Source organism: Lemur catta, chromosome 3 (genome assembly GCF_020740605.2).
Source record: "Lemur catta isolate mLemCat1 chromosome 3, mLemCat1.pri, whole genome shotgun sequence".
In the NCBI taxonomy this organism is placed as follows: Eukaryota; Metazoa; Chordata; class Mammalia; order Primates; family Lemuridae; genus Lemur; species Lemur catta.
In genome coordinates, this window is record NC_059130.1 from 98,156,592 (window position 1) to 98,173,967 (window position 17,376).

The 17,376-nt window shown below is 49.4% G+C and overlaps 1 protein-coding gene across 1 annotated transcript; it reads right to left on the bottom strand.

Moving 5' to 3' along the window:
* Positions 1-1,915: 1,915 nt before the first annotated feature.
* On the bottom strand, positions 1,916-17,087 carry LOC123635722 (microtubule-actin cross-linking factor 1-like). The gene is made up of 3 exons (XM_045548195.1): positions 16,968-17,087; positions 14,070-14,341; positions 1,916-2,455 (listed from the first exon to the last, which is right to left on the bottom strand). The coding sequence occupies exons 2-3, from the start codon at positions 14,287-14,289 to the stop codon at positions 2,295-2,297; spliced, it is 381 nt and encodes a 126-aa protein (XP_045404151.1). The 5' UTR covers positions 14,290-14,341; positions 16,968-17,087; the 3' UTR covers positions 1,916-2,294.
* Positions 17,088-17,376: the final 289 nt, after the last annotated feature.

A 17,376-nucleotide genomic window follows, 5' to 3' on the forward strand; every position in this document is an offset into this window, starting at 1 on the left:
CAAAGGAGGGAGCCCCCTGGCTGGAGAGAAACCGCGCTGGAAGGACCTAGAGAAACTGAAGGGAAGGCAGAGAGCAAAAGACCAGGATGCCTCAGATCCCGGGGCTAGACGTGGTCAGAACGAGGACAAGGGCAAGCTCCAGACAGGGCTGCAGTGTGAGGCCACAGGGAACACTGAGACCACAAAGAATCCCAGAAACAAAGGGTTTTCCAGAAACAGAAGAAACCGAGCTAGAAGTTACGAGGGCAGACCCAGCACCATGATGTAAACCAGGCCAAGGAGCCAGAGCCTGAGAAATGACAACAGAGGGAGGAATGAAAACAGGATTCTGACTGCACCATGGGTGAATAAGAGGAGAGACAGGAGGACATAAATCTATGGGGGATGGACCCAACAGGATTATTAAACTGTGACAGCCATCTGAACAGAGAGACATAGATCAAAAGGCAGAAATGTGGGAACCTGAGGCTGAACCAGGGCTGTTATGGAACAAAGAAAGGACTCTGGAGCATAACTGGTCAGGGAAGAAAAGGGAAAGCCAATGTACTCTCTGTCATCAGGGGAAAAGAAAGAGTAATGAAAGGAAACTGGTAAATATGGGTAGAGCTTTATTTGGGACCATTTTGAGGAGGGAGTTCCCAACATCATCTGGTCCCCCATTCAGTTGTGTATCATTCAATCCCAATTATTCTTGGAGTGGACTGGGGCCAAATCAGTGAATGAGGAACTCTGGTATATGTAGGTGACACTTTTGCCCACATCTACCTCCCTTTCAGCATTATCTTTCCCCTGTTAGCTTGATTTTTTACAAAGTCTGGAGGGGTGGTTGTGGGTAAGAAGTTAGGTAGGCTGATCTCACAATAAGGGCACATTAGCAAGTTAAAAGAATTCATTTAGCCCAGCATGGTGGCCCATGCCTGGCCAGTAGTGCCAGCTACACAGGAGGTTGAGGCAGGAGGAGGATGGCTTGACCCCAGGAAGCTGCTGTGAGCTATGATTGAGCCACTGCACTCTAGTGTAGGCAACAGAACAAGACCCTGTCTCTAAAAAAAATAAAAGTTCATGTAACATTGAGCAGCTGAAATTGGGACCTGGGCTTCCATTTCAATTCCCACTCTCAAGATTTTGAAAGAGGAGCCTCTTACCCCGGGGGCAGGGACTGTATCTTTATATCTTGTGAGTAGTGCCAAGTATATGGTCAGTGGCTCAGCACATTAATAACAAGAAGAAGAAATAATGCTTCTTGCTAATAGGTACACGCTGGTTCTTTCCACATGTCAGCATGATCAGAAATCGGATGAGCAAGTCATTAATCATATCTTTTCCCATCAAGTTTTGCTGGCCTGCCCAAGTTCTAAGCATGGATATCTTTCAGGAAAGGACCTGAAAGAGGACAGGGAGGATCCTTGGACAAATGTTCATTTCCATTCAGTTTAATCTTGTGTGCAAAAAAAAAAAAAAAACTAGTTCACACTTTGGTGTCAGCTGATAATGAGCTCAGTTTACAAAAAGAAGGGGAATAAGTTTGAGTTCTATATTTTTTCAAATAAATAAAAGGCAGAAAATGCAGGATGAAGGCATTGGTTATTGATGGCACAAGCACATTTTTCGTAAACAGCAGAGATACAGAAATGCTAACTCTGGGGATCTTGACTGTATCCGTGCTGAGTCATCTGCATTTCCTATATTATTTTATACCAGCCAGGGCTAAGGTGGCCCAGACACAAATCACACATACTTACACCTCCACCCTCGCCCCCATACAGACATCTGCCTCCCCATTTTCATTGCAGTAAATAGAAAAGTCCCTCTATCCCCTCCTGGGGCTGCTACATGTGCCACTTTGTAAGCAGGTTCCTCAAGATTTGTGACTGATGCTTGCCAAAGGTGAGGAAAGAACAGAGACAAGAAGGGAAAGAATCTACTCTAGGAATCAGAAAAGACCTTGGGGGTGTGGGGAGGAGAAAGCAAGGGGCTGAGATTCCTATTAAGAAACACAGAAATCATGGAAGAAAGTTCTGGTTTGGACTGTGGCTAGCGGGCTTCTCTCAGACTCAAGTTGCTTTCTTGACAAAATTTGCATTTAAATGCTCCCATGAGATTTTGAAGTAATGTATTCTTCTAATGAATGGAAAGGGGGAAGTCCACATGTTTGGCTGATGTTCCTGTTTTATACAGAGAAAATTTTACAAGGCTAGAGGAACAAAGCGGCTGGGGGGGTGGCGGGGGAGATTGGAAGAAGGAAGTCTATGAAGAGAAGGTTTTTTCGGTTTTTTCCAAGCAACAGTCTAAATTTATAGCGAGACCACACAGTTGGGAAAGCTGTGAGCCTGTCTCCTTTTGGTCTCTGCTTTTCCTTTGCTCCCGATGGGTGAGACTGCTATTGCATTTCTAAGGAGGCTGAGATGGGGGAAGCAGGAAGGAGGCAGGAGGCAAGATGTACTCCGAAGGGCATCTAGTGGGGGAGAAGGGTAATACAAGGAATAAAGCCCTGTTTTTCCCTTGGTCCTCCCCCACTTAAGCCTCATCAAGTGCCCCTCTGCCTAAAGCCCAGCCACTTTCAACTACTTGCAGCTTCTCAAACCAGCTTTCTCGCCTTGGGGCCTTCCCACCTGCTTTTCTCCCAGCTTGTAACCCTTCATCGCTCTCCTCCTTTGGCCTGACTCACTCCTACTCATGACTCTGCTGAAACTCCCCCAAGGGGGAAGCCTTCCTTGACCCCCTACATTAATAAGTTCCCCACTCCCCTTTGGTAATACCCATCACACTTGAAGTTGTGGGTTCAGTGTCTCTCATTCTTACAAATCATTAGGTCCCTGAGGGCTCGCTGTCATCTATCTTGTTCACCACAAGATCTTTAGCATCTAGCAAATGACCTGGCACATACAAAGTGCTCATTAAATATTTTTTTAAAAATTAGATTAAATGCATGTATGAGTAAACCAGATGATCTTAAAATACTAAGCTGTCTGAGGATACTAGCTAGCTGGAAGGCTAGACTATTTAAGAGATGTTTGTGTTTCACAGCATCCCTATCTAAACCTGGCGTTCAAAGTCTTCCATATTTTGATACCTGCCTTCCCTTCCAGGCTGATCTCCCATGACACTGTTGTGTGTAGCATCTTTCCCTATAATTAAACTTTGGGCCTTTGCCTGGAATGTCCATCTCCCAATTCCACCTACTGAAATCTGTCTTGAAAGCTCACCCCAAATGACATGAAGTTATTTTTAATTGACCCAGGTAGAAGAGGCTCTTCTCAAAATCCCAACCACATTTTCTTTGCCCTATTTCTGGGTCTCCAACCACATGTATTGTGGGTATCTACATCACTGCCTCCTTAACCTCCAAGTTCCTAAGTTTCTGGAGGGCAGAGACATCTATTTCCTGTTTCTACATCATAGGGCCTCACATGATACTTTGCATCTAGTAGATATTCAATAAAAATTTACTGAGGGAACAGATGCTTCACTGAACGTATATGGGGTTGGCAGAGGGGGCCAGATCTATGATTCAAGACAATTGAGAATCCAATTTGACATCCACTCAGTGCTCAAGGGCTGAGGGCACTCACATGCAGAGAGAAAGAGGGAAGGGCAAAATTATTTCTGTCTGCCAGTGCTCCTCCCCCAACCTTTAGAAAGTTTACCCCCAGCTCCTCTTGAGCTTAGCTCATGATGCATTACTTTACATGTGCTAATTGATGTTTTATAAATAAATTCTTTTCCAGTAGTGTGTGTGCGTGTGTGTGTATACTCATGTTCTCTCCATTCCTCCTTACCCCTAGCTCCTCTTGAGCTTAGCTCATGATGCATTACTTTACATGTGCTAATTGATGTTTTATAAATAAATTCTTTTCCAGTAGTGTGTGTGCGTGTGTGTGTATACTCATGTTCTCTCCATTCCTCCTTGCAGGGGTACCTGTCTTCTGTGGCTTTTACATTCCCCAAAAGTAGCTGACGCCAGACATTTGAAGGGGCTACCCCAAACCTTATCTTTTGACCAGCTCTTAGAAGAAAATCACCTAGTTCTAGTCTCAGGAGTGTGGCTCCACCAGCCTCTCCCGCACAGGCTTTATTTAGCCAGTCCCACCAAAGCTCTGTTTCTGCCCCGTTCCTGGAAACCCTTTCCAAGCTTTGCCTTAAATTCCCAAATCTGCTCTGGGGCAAGAAGCCTTTGCCCGCTCTCATGCTGCCCTCTTCCGTTCAGAAAGTGCAACATCACTAATTTAAGAGGCCTGGATGGTGCCAGCCACCCAGGAAGACAAGATCCCTGCCACCGGCAGCCCATCACCATAGCAACCCTCAAAATGGTTACCCAGCCATCTGGGTTACCATAGCAACCGGCCAAGTCTTTCCACCTCAGCCTCTCCCTAAGCCTTCTCCCCTGGCTTGTTGGAGCCAATGCCAAAGAATTTCCAATGCTTACTGGGGGAAATGAGCAAAGGCTGGACCCCTGACAGGCAGCTATCCCAAAGGGGCATGGAATGCCTCACCCGCTTGGGGATTCCTGAGGCGCAGTGGAGATAATGGGTGTTAAGGCACTCTGTGAACCTTGAAGTGCTGCACAGATGTTAGCTATTATTAAACTATTGCTCCTTGTAATGGGGGAGGCAGTGGGTTGCCCTAGGCAGAGAGAGCACCATTCCCAGGTTGGCCCCTTACTGGCTGGGAGATCTTGAGCAACTTACCGAACTCTCTGGGTTTCCACTTCCTCTACTGTAGCATATCTGCCTTCTAAAGTTGTTTTGAGGATTAGGTCAAATACAGCATGAAAAGTGCTAAGCACAAAGCCTGGCATTCAGAACATAACGATAGTAGTTAGAAAAGGTATTGATCCCTCTTCTATCTCCCAGATTCTTTGTGAATAAGGCTATTTTCCCTCTTGAAGGAATCAGGCTAATGTGAGCCCTGCTCAACCTCACCCAATCCCCCTAGTCTGAGGCTGGAGAGGGTCTCGTCCTATGTGGGGACTCTGAGGTTCCTACTAAGCAAGGCTGCAAGCAGTCTATACTCTTTGGGGAATTGGGAGGTTCCCTAAATTGGGAAGTGTGACTTGTTTACCTGGGACACGGGCCCTCTCACAAGAACAGAATTCATTCCGTCCATGATTTTAAAGACTTCAATCCTATTGCATCTCAACTTTGGTCTCTTGAGATTAAATTCTTGAAATCCATTTTGGGGTATTTTCTTCAATTATACCGGCAGGGTCCCAATTCAAACCCAGGGTCTATGGGCTTGAGGTGATTTAGGCAAAAGAGACAGACACCATCCTCAGAAATCAAGTTTCCAGACACAGAACCAGGTATGCTCTAGCTCAGCTCTGAATGTTCTGGGAATAGAACATGAAATTCAAGCTGAAGGACCAGAGGATCAGCCAAGGAACACTAGGAGGGACACATGGCCCCTGGGCCCCCAGCATTTGGGAGTTAGAATCGCTCATAAAGCCTCTGGCCAGTGGGTCAGGTGGCATTGGTTCCATTCTTCAGATATAGACTTTGAAGCAAATAAACTGGTATATTTACTATTAGAACAGCAGTGTAATATAATGGTTAAAAGGTGTGGGAGGTGAAAATATGTGATTACTGGGAAGAAGTGAGCTGTGATATTATGATATATATATGTGTGTGTGTATATATATATGTTTTTGTCTAGGGTTCCTGACTCATAACTCCCATAGCCCTTGTTACAGTTTTTTGTGATAATGTTGGAGCACTTTAGCCTTCAGAAGCAGACCTCAGAAAATAGACTCTCCTCTCTCTGACCTTCTCCTGCCTCCTTTCACCTGCTCCTTTTTCTTCCCAAGGCAGGACTCTAATCTTCTCGTCTTTCTTTTCTTTCCTTTTATCAGTAGACAGAAAACCAATGCCTCTCCTGCCTTTCTGATTGTGGGTCATAAGACCTCCATTTCAGAAAAGGTCCTGGCCCATGCCCTGGGGGAAGGTATGCTGCACAGAGAGGTCAACAGACAGGCCTTGCTGGGTTTCCACACTCAGTCTATCAGTATTAGACCATATCCTCTTTGTCCAATCCCATTTCTACATGGCTGTCAACCATGTCTAACCAATGAAGTCTCCATAAACATCCAAGAGAACAGGACTCGAAGAGCTCCCAGATAGCTGGACACATGGAGGTTCCTGGATGGTGGTACCCCAGGGAGGGCACAGAAGCTCCATGCCCCTTATCCCATAACTTGACCTATGCATCTCTTCTTCTGTATCCTTTGTAATAGCCTTTATAATAAACCAGCAGACATAAGTGTTTCCCTGAGTTCTGTGAGTGGCTCTAGCAAATCAATCGAACCTAAGGAGGAGGTCGTAGGAAGCTCAATTTATAGCTGGACTTTGAGCTTTGAGAAGCACAGGTAAAACAAGCTGGGCTTGCAACTGGCATTGGAAGTGAAGGGGAGCGGGTTTGACGACTGAGACCTCAACCTGAGGGATCTGATGCTTCAGGTAAACAGTGTCAGAATTAAATCGGGGAACCCCCAGCTGGTATCCACTGCAGAAATAATTGCTTGCTGGTAGAGAGAAATCTCCATGTATTTTGGGGTCACAGAAGTCTTCTGTGTTGATCATTGAATGAGAGAATAGAGAAAACACAGTTCCTGTTTTTTCCACTGATAGGGGAATACAAATGAAATAAGATTGACCATAAATTAGTTATGTTTGTTTCTGGGTGATGGGGGTTCATTATACTATTCTCACTACTGTAGTATATGTTTGAAATATTCTGAAAAGTACAGGGGGCTTTGGAGTTAGGCCAACCTGAAGGTCAGCACTGCACAACTCCAAAGGGCATATTGCAGATGTTGGGTTCCAGGGGGCGCCATGAACACTGAGTAATGCTGAATCCCAGCTCCATTATTTGCTTAATGTATAACCTCAGACAAGTTCCTAAGCTTTTCTCTTCTGTTGAGAATATTAACTACTACTCAGGGTTCCATGAGGATTAAATGAGGTATTGAAATACCTGGCACACACCTAGGGCCCTACACAGTGGCTCTCCCAGCTACTATTTACTAGGGGATCCCAGCTGGCTTCAGTTCTCAGGACCTCCTTGAACTGAGTCCAGAGTCACTCCCCAAACCACTCTCTGGATTCTTTTTTTCTTTTTTTTTTTTGAGACAGAGTCTCACTTTGTTGCCCAGGCTAGAGTGAGTGCCGTGGCGTCAGCCTAGCTCACAGCAACCTCAAACTCCTGGGCTTAAGCGATCTTACTGCCTCAGCCTCCCAAGTAGCTGGGACTACAGGCATGCGCCACCATGCCCGGCTAATTTTTTGTATATATATATTTTAGTTGGCCAGATAATTTCTTTCTATTTTTAGTAGAGACAGGGTCTCGCTCTTGCTCAGGCTGGTCTCGAACTCCTGAGCTCAAACAATCCACCCGCCTCGGTCTCCCAGAGTGCTAGGATTACAGGCGTGAGCCACCGCGCCCGGCCTCTCTGGATTCTTTAATTCCTGACTCCCACCAGCTGTTCTCTCTTCAATTTTCCTTCCTTCCTTCCTACTAAAGCCAAGGAAAGGACAGCAAGAGTAGAAACACATAACAGGGATGTGCCCTCTCCCTTCAGGCTATACTGGCTACTTCCAATTTCTTTTCCAGTCCCAGAAAAAATACTATCACTGCTCTAAGCAGGGCAGGGAAAGGAGTAGGAGAAGGCCCTTCCCTCTCAGAACTTCTCCAAAACTCTCTTTGGGGCTTGTAGCACAGCTCATGCTGCCTTTTAACTGCCTTCATAAGCAGGATCTGCGCTGTGAAGCCCAGTCTAAGCCTAGAACAAACCAGCCTTAGGAATATTTGTTGCATGAGCAAGTATATGATCAATGAATGAGCAAGCGGGGTAAATCAGCACATTCATGAACCAGTAAGTGTATGGGTGTATGAGTGAATGAATGATATTCATGGGAAGAGCTAAGGTGCATCGAGGGCTGTGTAGCAGGCACTGTGCCAAGCATCTTACTCCCACTATCTCATTTAATCCACCCTGCAAGTCTCTGAGGTAGCTCTCTTGTGCCCCCATTTGAACTGTGAGAAACTGAGGCTCGGTGAGGTTAGTAACTTCCCAGGGCCACCTAACTGGCAAGTGAGTGATGAAACTAGGATTCCCACTGACTCCCAAAGCCATCCCTTTGCCTGAATGAATGGAAGAATGAGCAAATGAGGAAATGTGCAAATGAGTGGGGTGGGAGGAAGCCCAGAGACACACCCATTGAGTCTCCAGGCAGAATCCTTTCCTTGACCACAAGACAAAAGGCTGGTTTCTTCTGGGGTAGGGGCGGGGCACAGTTCAGGATAGAAACTTCCATCCATAATTACTCTTCAGGTTACAGGCCCTTCAGACGTTCTCTGTAATAGCATCCTAAGTCCAGGGAGAGATTCCAGCCAGTACCCGTAAGAGCCAAGGCAGAGCAGGGAGCTGGCTGGCTTTTAACTGACAGGTGGCAAAAGGCAGTCGCAGGGCCAAAGCATGGCAGGTCCTAGCCTTGGCAACCACGAAAGAGGTGGCCAGGCTCAGTGTAGCACTTTGGTGATAATGGATTATTAATACTCACACCCAGATATGTTCACGGACCATTCCTCAGGGGGAGGAATGCTGAGATAAAAAGAAAAGTGCAGCCCTAGATGCTACTGCGATGTCAGCTCCTCTGGTGGCATCTAATCTCTGACCCCATGGGACTAAGAAATGATAGCCTTCCACAGTCCCCAAAGTAACTAGTCCTCCTTCTGCATTCTTAACCTCAGTCCCAGGATCCTCCTGTAACAGAAAGAAACGAGCCAGACTGCCATTCCACACCATACCTTTCTTTGTGTCACCTGGGAAGTCACTAGAAAAGAATGATGGGAAGCCAATGGCATACAGACAGCATTACACCTTGCAATGCAGCAACCACCTTCCCTCACCACCTGGGGTCCCACAGGGACCCTGAGCCTCAGAAAAAGGACAGATTGGCTGTCTTTTCTGCTGCCTGCACAGAATTCTGCCCACGTGGTCATTTTCCATCCCTGCAGCTAATGTGACCCAGATTTACTTTCAAAGAGCTGGAGCTGAGCTGGTGGTGTGTAGCTACAATTCATTCTGCCCCACTTTCAGGGGACTCTCCTCTGCTCATCTCTCCCCCTGCTGAAGCCAAACTCCAGGACCTGGCCAGGGACTCTGAGGACCCTGCCAGGAAGAAGGAAAGAAGGCTGGGAAGGAGGAGGAGCCTTCTCGGGTACAAAGCTTGAAGAATCTCAGGGCAAGGCAAGTTGCCAGCTCAGGAGTAAGGGTTCACAGTAAAATTGTTTTTCTCACCCCTGCATTCCCTTCTTCCCACCCATGGCTTGGCCAGAATAAACCATTTACTCTCTGACAAAGTACTAGAGCCAACAAAAGAAAGGGATAGAAATAAAAGGCTCGGCCCCTTCCTTGCTAACCTGGGAAACTGCCAGCCTCCTGGAGTCTCCACTGCCTCTTCTGGTTGCCAGGGAAGTGACAAGGAATGACACTGCTAAGTGCAGTAACAGGCATGTGAACCTATGTTTGTTCAACATGTTTTAATTCCTGTTCAATGATCATTTGGAGCAGGTATCATCACATCCCTTTTACAAATAAGGAAAGTGAGGTTCCAAGAAGTAAAGTCATTTGCCTAAATTTTTAGCCTCCAGATCCAACTGTCTCCACAGTACCCGGCACATAACTGGGGCTCAATCCATTTTATTTTTGTTACTGAATGAATGAATAAATAAATGAACAAGCAGAGAGGTTCCTGTGGGATGTCTTCTCAGAGCTTGCATCCTGGAGGAGAAATATGTGGGCACAGAGGAGTAGGTTCTCTGCTCTGACCAGGCACTGTGCTCTCAGGGCTATCTGCCCTGGGGAATAACGGGAGAAGCGGGACTCCTGACAACAGCGAGCTCCAGATTTGATGGTGGAAATGAATGAACTTGAATACAAGGCCAACTGAAACAAGGGCTGGGTAGAGATACAACTGTTGTCTGACTGAAGAGATCAAGGAAGGCTTCCTGGAGGAGGCCACAATGGAGCAGATGTTGGGAATGATTTCAGCAGCACCTGCTGAGGGGCTCCCAATAATGAATCCCACAGATGCATTCTACTGGTTAACTAGGAGTCCAAACCTTAGCCCTAAGTCACTGGGCTCCCCTTTTGCACAACACACACAGGGATGTAGTTATTTTTTCCCTTCCACACTCTCAACTAGACTGACTTAAATGAAAAAGAGACCACATCTTCATTCATTTTTGAATATCAATGCCAAAAATAGGGAGGGTCCTGAATATGTGATGTTGGATAAATGAATACCTGATTGATGGGTGGAGGGTGAATTCCTCCTGCACCCAACCCTGCCCTAGCCCAAACATGAGCCTTTCTTCAAGACACTTTACTATTAACTGAAGAAAATGTGTCATAATAATTATGCAAATCTACAATGACAACAAATGTGAATGGCGCCCCCTAGAGTTGTACAGTGTACAACCATGTGATACCCTGTCCCACTCCCCAAAGGCCCCAAGGAATACATCCTTTTTTCCTCTCTCCTTTTCTGTCCTTTGGGACTGTACGCTCTCCTAGAATAACCTCCCCAGCTTCCCCCTGCCTTATTGCCTCCCACCAATAAGTAAGGATATTACTACTGCTCTTCATGAAAGGCAGAGAGCCACAGGGGAAGAGGCAAAGTGTCCTAGATCTTTGTCCCTGCCCTCTCCTTCTTCTATGGACCAGATCTTGAGGCCTCACCCAGAAGTGACCAGAAGGTCTCTCAGGTGAGTGGGGAGACCAAGTCAGCTATTTAGATTACCACCTACAGAAGGTTTGGACTGGCCTGGTTGCCAGGTATTGCCTAAGGACACGGAAATAGCAGTGTACTTGGAGTTAGAAAATCTGTGTCTACCAGTCCTGTGTGACTACCAGCAAATCCCTTAAAACCTCTGGGCCTCGGATGCTGATGCGTGTCATGCCTAACACAAAGAGTTATTATGAAATCTCTGTGTAAACCATAAAGCTGATAAGCAGAAATAAGGCACTCTCATTAGTGACTATCGTTACTTTTCAATGCGGGTGGGCTTAGGGAGTGGACAATAGGGCTGGCAAAGAGGACGGAGAAAAAAATGAAGGGAAAGGATGAGGAATAGGCAGATGAAAGGAAAAATCCTGTTATGGCCTGCATGGAGTCCCTAGAATCTGCTTTGACTTTGCAGACTGAGATCAGTGGGTTTCTCAGCCCTGACATGCCTCTCTATGCTGACATGTGTGACGAGCAGGGTTTCCCCGTCAGGCCTCTCAAGTAAGGGCGAGATCCTGAGACCAGCTCAGGACAGGGAACGGGGCCAGGGCAAGCGGAGGTCTCCATTTGGTGAGACTGATTCAGACACCCCCACTTGGCTTCATAAGCCAGGCCCAGGGGGAGGAGAAAACTGCACAGGCCACAGCTGGCTTCCAATCTGAGACTGACTTCATTTCCTCCCAGAATGAAAGTTCTGCTTCAGGGAGCGTCAGAGCATCCAGGGGCCCCTAGACATGGCCCTCCTGCACATCATGTGAAGGAGTCCCTGCAGAGCTAAGGCTGCCTTTTTTCATTCCTCTCTGGTGGAGCCCCCACAACGTTCTAAAATCACATGAAGATTCTAGCCAGACCCTAAACTCGCAGTCCCGCCTCGTCTCCACTGCCTCTCTTCTCTCCTGCTAAAGAAATACGCCCAACTGCAGTGCACAAGTTATTTTTAACCATGGCAGTCTCCCCATTTTCAGCCTCACTGGCCCAGCCCCCTCCTCAAAACAGGCATTCAGCAGCGTCAGGATGCAAAGTAGATCAGCACTGATGTCGGAAACACAGCACAGCACCCACCATCCCCTTCCTCAGTTGACCCAGGGGCTCTGCCTGTGGATTAAGCCTCCGTGAGTCCACTCCACTCCTATTCTGGACTCAGAACCTTAAGCATCAGGCAAGTCATCCCCTGGGCCTCCTTAGAGAAGACTGGAAGGGGAAATCGTCGCAAAGTGATCTGTAAGTCTGCATGAGTGATGAAGAATGGAGACAGGAATAAGGAAGAGAGAACGAGACAGCCACTCTGCCTTCAGAGGGCCCTGAGTCATGGCCCCAAGTCTGGGGACAAGTAAAGCCCTTTCTGCTTCCTAGAGGCAGCTCTGAAAACTCTGTTACTGGCTAATGCTGCAGGCCCAAAGGTCTTGAGAAGGATTTCCTCCAAGGGCTCCCTACGAGCCACCAGAAGGAATTCAAACTCTCCTGCCTGCTGACACTTCACCTGGAGCTCACTCTCGATAAAATCCTTTCCTGACTACTTGAGCCCACATAACTCTATCCCTGTCTAACTTTCTGTTACAACCCACTGCATGTTCCTGGATCCCAATCTGTCACATATTATCCTCAAGACACCCCTTGCATTCGTTCAGTCATTCAGTACTAGTTGATCTCTAGCATGCACAAGGCCCTGTACAAGTCACTACGGGTCAAAATATAAGACGCAGTCCCAAATGGTTCACAGTTCTGGGGGAGTGATGGGCACCCTGTGGGTTCACTGCAGTACTGTACCCGGGAACATGGAAGAGAAAGAATTGTGAATATAAGAGTGGAGGAGGGAGTTTTGAATACCAATGGGGCCATAAGAGACAGAGGAGGTGGTACTTAAAAGAGGAGGAGGGGTTACCAGCATCTCGCAGAGGAGAAAATTAAAGCATGATCCAGTTTATTAAAGTTTGATCCAGCAGGATGCACAGGGGGCAAATTACAGTGCAACATAGCAGTGTGCGTGAGGGCAGAGGTGGCAGCAGGTGAAGCTGAAGAGGTAAGTTGGGCCTAATTTTGATGGGTCTTTATGTTGAAGACTTTATTCCACAAGCAATGAAGAGCCAAAGATGAGTTATAAGAGCTGAGTAATAGGATTAGGTTTGCGTTTTAGAATTAAAATACTCTGTGAGTCATGTGCAGGATGTGGGAAAAGACTAAAAGAGGGAGAACTATTAGATGGTCGTCGGAGGGTCCAGGTGACAGATGACCAAGTGGAGGGGGCGGGGTGCATTATTTGAAAGACACAAAGGAGATGGCAGGACAGGCCTTGGTGATGGCTGGAAAGCGAGTGATGTCACTGAATTAGCAGCAGGCACTCCTCTACCTATCTGTACTCCAATGCCTGCTGAGATGCTGAGCACACCCCAGGGAGGCAGCTCTGGATGCTTTGGTGGAAGCATCATCTTTACTGAGCCAAAAACCGTGCTGAGGGCTTTGCACACCTTATCCCGTCTAACCCTCAAGGCAAGCCTGCACTGGGGGTATTCTTAAGACAAGAAAAGTAAGGCTCAGACAGAATAAAGGACTTGCCCAGAGTCACACAGCTGGTCAGTGGCAGAGCCACAATCCAGCACCTTGCCTCTCTGACTCCAAAGCCTACACTCAACAGCCACTGCACTGCACCGAGCTGGGCAAAGACCTGGGACCTCCCACCACAGGAGGCAGCCCCCAGCCCTCACACCGTGTTCAGGGTGAATGTGTACAACACTTCTGGAAGGTAACATAAGTGAACCTGTCCTCTTTAAGGACCTCATTATAAGGAGATAACTCAACAGAAGTCAAAAATTATTATCCTTAAACATGTTCACATCAGCATTGTCTACTGTGGTGAGAAAAAGAGTAGGATTTAGAAAATCATAAAATATTACACAGCCTTTAAAAATAGTAACTATAAAGTCTAAGATGTAACATGAAAAATCTTTTTGATGTAAGAGTAACTGACAAGAGTCAGATCCAGAATGGTACGTAAACCATGAAGGCAACTGCATAGAAAATACATTAATAACTGAACAGGGACAAAGACAGGGAAGGAGATGCAGAAATGAAAACAGGTTTCATGTTAGCACAGGGGTGGCAGATTTTCCTCTTTCAAGTTTTTCATTATTTCATCATCTTTCCAGTAGTAACCATAACAACTTAGATTCCAGCTGGCTTGTCAGAGAGCCCTGAGGAGGGTCCCTCTGCCCCCTACCCAGCCAGTGCACACTGGTCCCTTCCTCCCTCCCACCCACAACGTCCCGCTCTCTGGGGGATCTCTCTTACCAGCAACTCTGACCACAGCACGTTCTGCAGGGTCCAGCACCGAATCCTGGCTTTTCCGCTTTTTCTGCTCATGCAGCGGCAGGTTCCAGGGCAGAGTGTCCCCTGGGGGGCAGGGAGACAGGCTCCCTGACCTCTCGCTCCTGTAAGAACGCTCGCTTCGACATGACCGCTCGCTCCGACATGACCGCTCACTGAGCGTCTCTTCATCTGAGGAAGACATGGCCCAGGTAGGGGCTGCAGCAGGAGGGCCTGGGACTCCGGGGAGAAGGGATCTGGAGGAGAGAGGGGTGAATGTGAACAGACAGAAGGGGTCACATAAGAAAAATGGGGACTCGGGAAGCAGAGATTCTAGTCCTAGTTCTGCCAGTGACCAGACTTTTTCACCTATCTGAACCTCAGTTTCTCCATCTGGAAAATGGGATGAAGATAATACATGTCAAAACTAATTCACAAAGTTTGGGGGAGTCAAATGAGGTAATATATGTGAAGGTGTCTATGAATCTTAAAATACTGTGTAAAAGTTAGCGCCTGATGCTAGTAGCCACTATTATTGTTATCGGGTGCATTTGGAAGATTAAGCTCACAGGTCCCACAGATAGAAAAATGTGGGTTACTAGCTGTGTGACCCTGGAGAAACCATGTAACCTCTCTGAGCCTCAGCATCCTCATCTACAAAATGGGAATGACGATAGCACCTAAACTTACAGGGCTGTTTGCAAGGACTCAATGAGATCCTGCAAGTAAAGTGCTTAATCGTGCCTAGTGCCCAGTAAGCACTCAATAAACAGCATATATTATTACACTCCTGTTCTTATCTCCCAGGAATGGTATCAGGATAAAATGGGGCAGCAGATGGGAGGTATTTTCAAAAGCTGAAGCACAATCACAATAGCAGGCATGAAACGAAGCATGGGCTAGAATAGGCAGAAATTCCCTGCCTCTTCTCCCTCTCTGTGTAGAGCAGACACATTAGCAAACTGTAAGACAGACAGACCTCGGTATAAATTCTGGTTGCGCCACTTACAATTGGTAAGTGTGATTGGGGCAAATCACTTCACCTCTCTGAGACTCAGTCTCTTCAGGTGCAAAATGGGAGAAATATTTTATCTTAGAGGATGTTTTAAGGAGATAGTGAAATGCAAGTGTAAAACTGGCTGAAGACATGCATGGCACACAGCAGGCATTAGATAAAATGTTCATTTGCTTATTCCAAGGGCTGTTTGGGAATAAGTGGCACAGCATGGGGGTGGGATGGAAATTCTGTTTTTCTGGTCAGTTTAGCCAGTGGAGAGTGCTGAGTGGAAACACAATGGCTCTGGGGCCAGCTGAGCTCCACCAGCCAGACTGGGCAGCCTTCCCTCAGCCAGGCCAAACTCACTTGCCAGAACCATCTGCTACACATGGCCCACCACCCCAAGGGCTCCATCAGGGCTGCATGGTGCATGCCTTCAGCTACCAGCCTTCCTACGGGCCCCAAATCCGGCCCAAGTAACCAGCTCCCACTTTGACTCTGGGGCTGAGGGAGGACAGGAGCTGTCAAATTTCCCTTATAGGGAATACCTGCACACAGGGCTGTGTGGAGAGAGGGGGTGGCCTAAATGGCTGGACACCATGGGTCTCTAGCCACAGCTCCTCCTGGATTCTGGAATCTCAGCCTAAAGGCAGCAAGGGGCAGAGACAGCCCCCTTGGTCATTGGCAGATTCCCACCATAGGCACAGAATTTGCAGAGATAACAAAAGAACCATCAAACGGGGCAGGAGGCCTCTAGGCAGCCTAAGGCAGACAGAGCAGCCCTGCCGGGGCACCCTCTGTGCCAGCAGCACTTGGGCCCTCTTCCCAGGGAACCTCAAGGAGGGATCCAGCCACAGAAGGCAGAAAGGAAAAGACCCAGGTCCTGGCACAGCTTTGCCCTTTATCCCAGCATCTTCCCTCCTCCCTGCCATCACCTTCTGGTGCCCACCTCCCAGCTCTTATAGCCAGGACAGGTACTCAAGTGACAGCCCCAACCTCTGGGAAACTCGGGCCAAGCTTCCATCCCTACCCTCTGCCCAGGGCAGGACAACGTCCCTCCTCTCAGACCACCTGCTTCATCCCAGAACCGCCCATTCCTCTCCAAGACGCCCATTTTACTACAAAGGCACGCTCGTCCAAGGCCTCCTCCCAAGAAACCAGAGACCGTCCCTCTACCCGGGTCAGTCTCGGACCCCTCACAAACACCTGTTTGACTTCGGGGCTCCAGCCCCACCCCTGTGTCACCCAGGTCACTCCATCAATATCCGAGATTCACAGGAGCGCGCGCCCACGCCCCCAACCCACCCCAAAGGCCGCAGGCGGTCCACGACGGGCAGCTCACCTGGCGCTCAGCCGCCACGGCCCTTCCCACCTACCCCACCCCCTTCCCCACGGTGGGAGGAGGGGAGCCCGCGAGCCCGGGGCGGCGCGGGTGGGTCCGCGTGCCCGCCGCGCGTGGCTGACAAAGAGCGGGGACGCGCGACCAGGGACCGACAGGGCGCTGGGGCCAGCGGCCAAGCCCTGGGGTTGGGAAGCGACCTTCCCCGCCCGGCCTTGTCCCCTCCCGCAGGTCTCTCGCCCGGCCCCGGTAGGGCTCGGTGCCCCATTTTTCCGGGGAATACGCCTCTCTGGCCCAAGCAGCGCCCGCCGGGGAAACCCCAGCTCCGCGCGCTCGCTGCTCCCGGGCACCGGCCGCGGAGGCTGCAGGTGTGAGGCCCGGGTGGCCGCTATCCCCACGTCTGCCAACCCGCCTTCTCGCTGCAACCCGCTGCCCGGGGCCGGGGCGCGGCCGCCCCGCGCAATCAATCACCGCGCCCCGGCCGGCGCCGCGCACCCCGCGCGCTCAGGCAGGGAGCCCGCATCCAGCCCCGCGCCCCGCGCCTTACCCTGGGAGCCGAGGAGGAGGAAGACGGGCCGGTGGCAGCAGCAAAGGCAGCGGCAGCCGGGCGCGCCCCGGGCTGGAGCGCAGTGTAGGGGAGCGCGGCGGAGCCGAGGGGAGCGGCTCCCACAATGGCCGAGCTCGCGGCGCCTAGCCCCCCGCCCCCAGCGCCCTAGCGGCAGCGGCTGAAGCGGAGCCGGCGCAGCCGCCCAACCCGCTCCTCCACCCCCAGCGCCGACGCCGCCCCCCGCCCCCCGATGCGCGCTCCCCCCGCCCTGCACCCCACCCCGGTGCTGCCGCGCTCCCCGCGCGCCCCTTCCCGTCCGCCGCCCCACGCCCCCTCCGCACTGATCCCCAGTCCTCTCGCTGTCCCCGGCCCTCCCTCTGGGTCCTCCTCCGCCCCCGCAACTCCTCCC

Coding starts and splice junctions, on each gene's coding strand:
- LOC123635722 (XM_045548195.1), bottom strand. CDS start 14,289: ATGTCTTCCTCAGATGAAGAGACGCTCAGTGAGCGGTCATGTCGGAGC. Junction 2,456..14,069: donor TGCTGTGGTCAGAGTTGCTG/GTAAGAGAGATC, acceptor CTCCCCCACTAG/ATGCCCTTCGGAGTACATCT.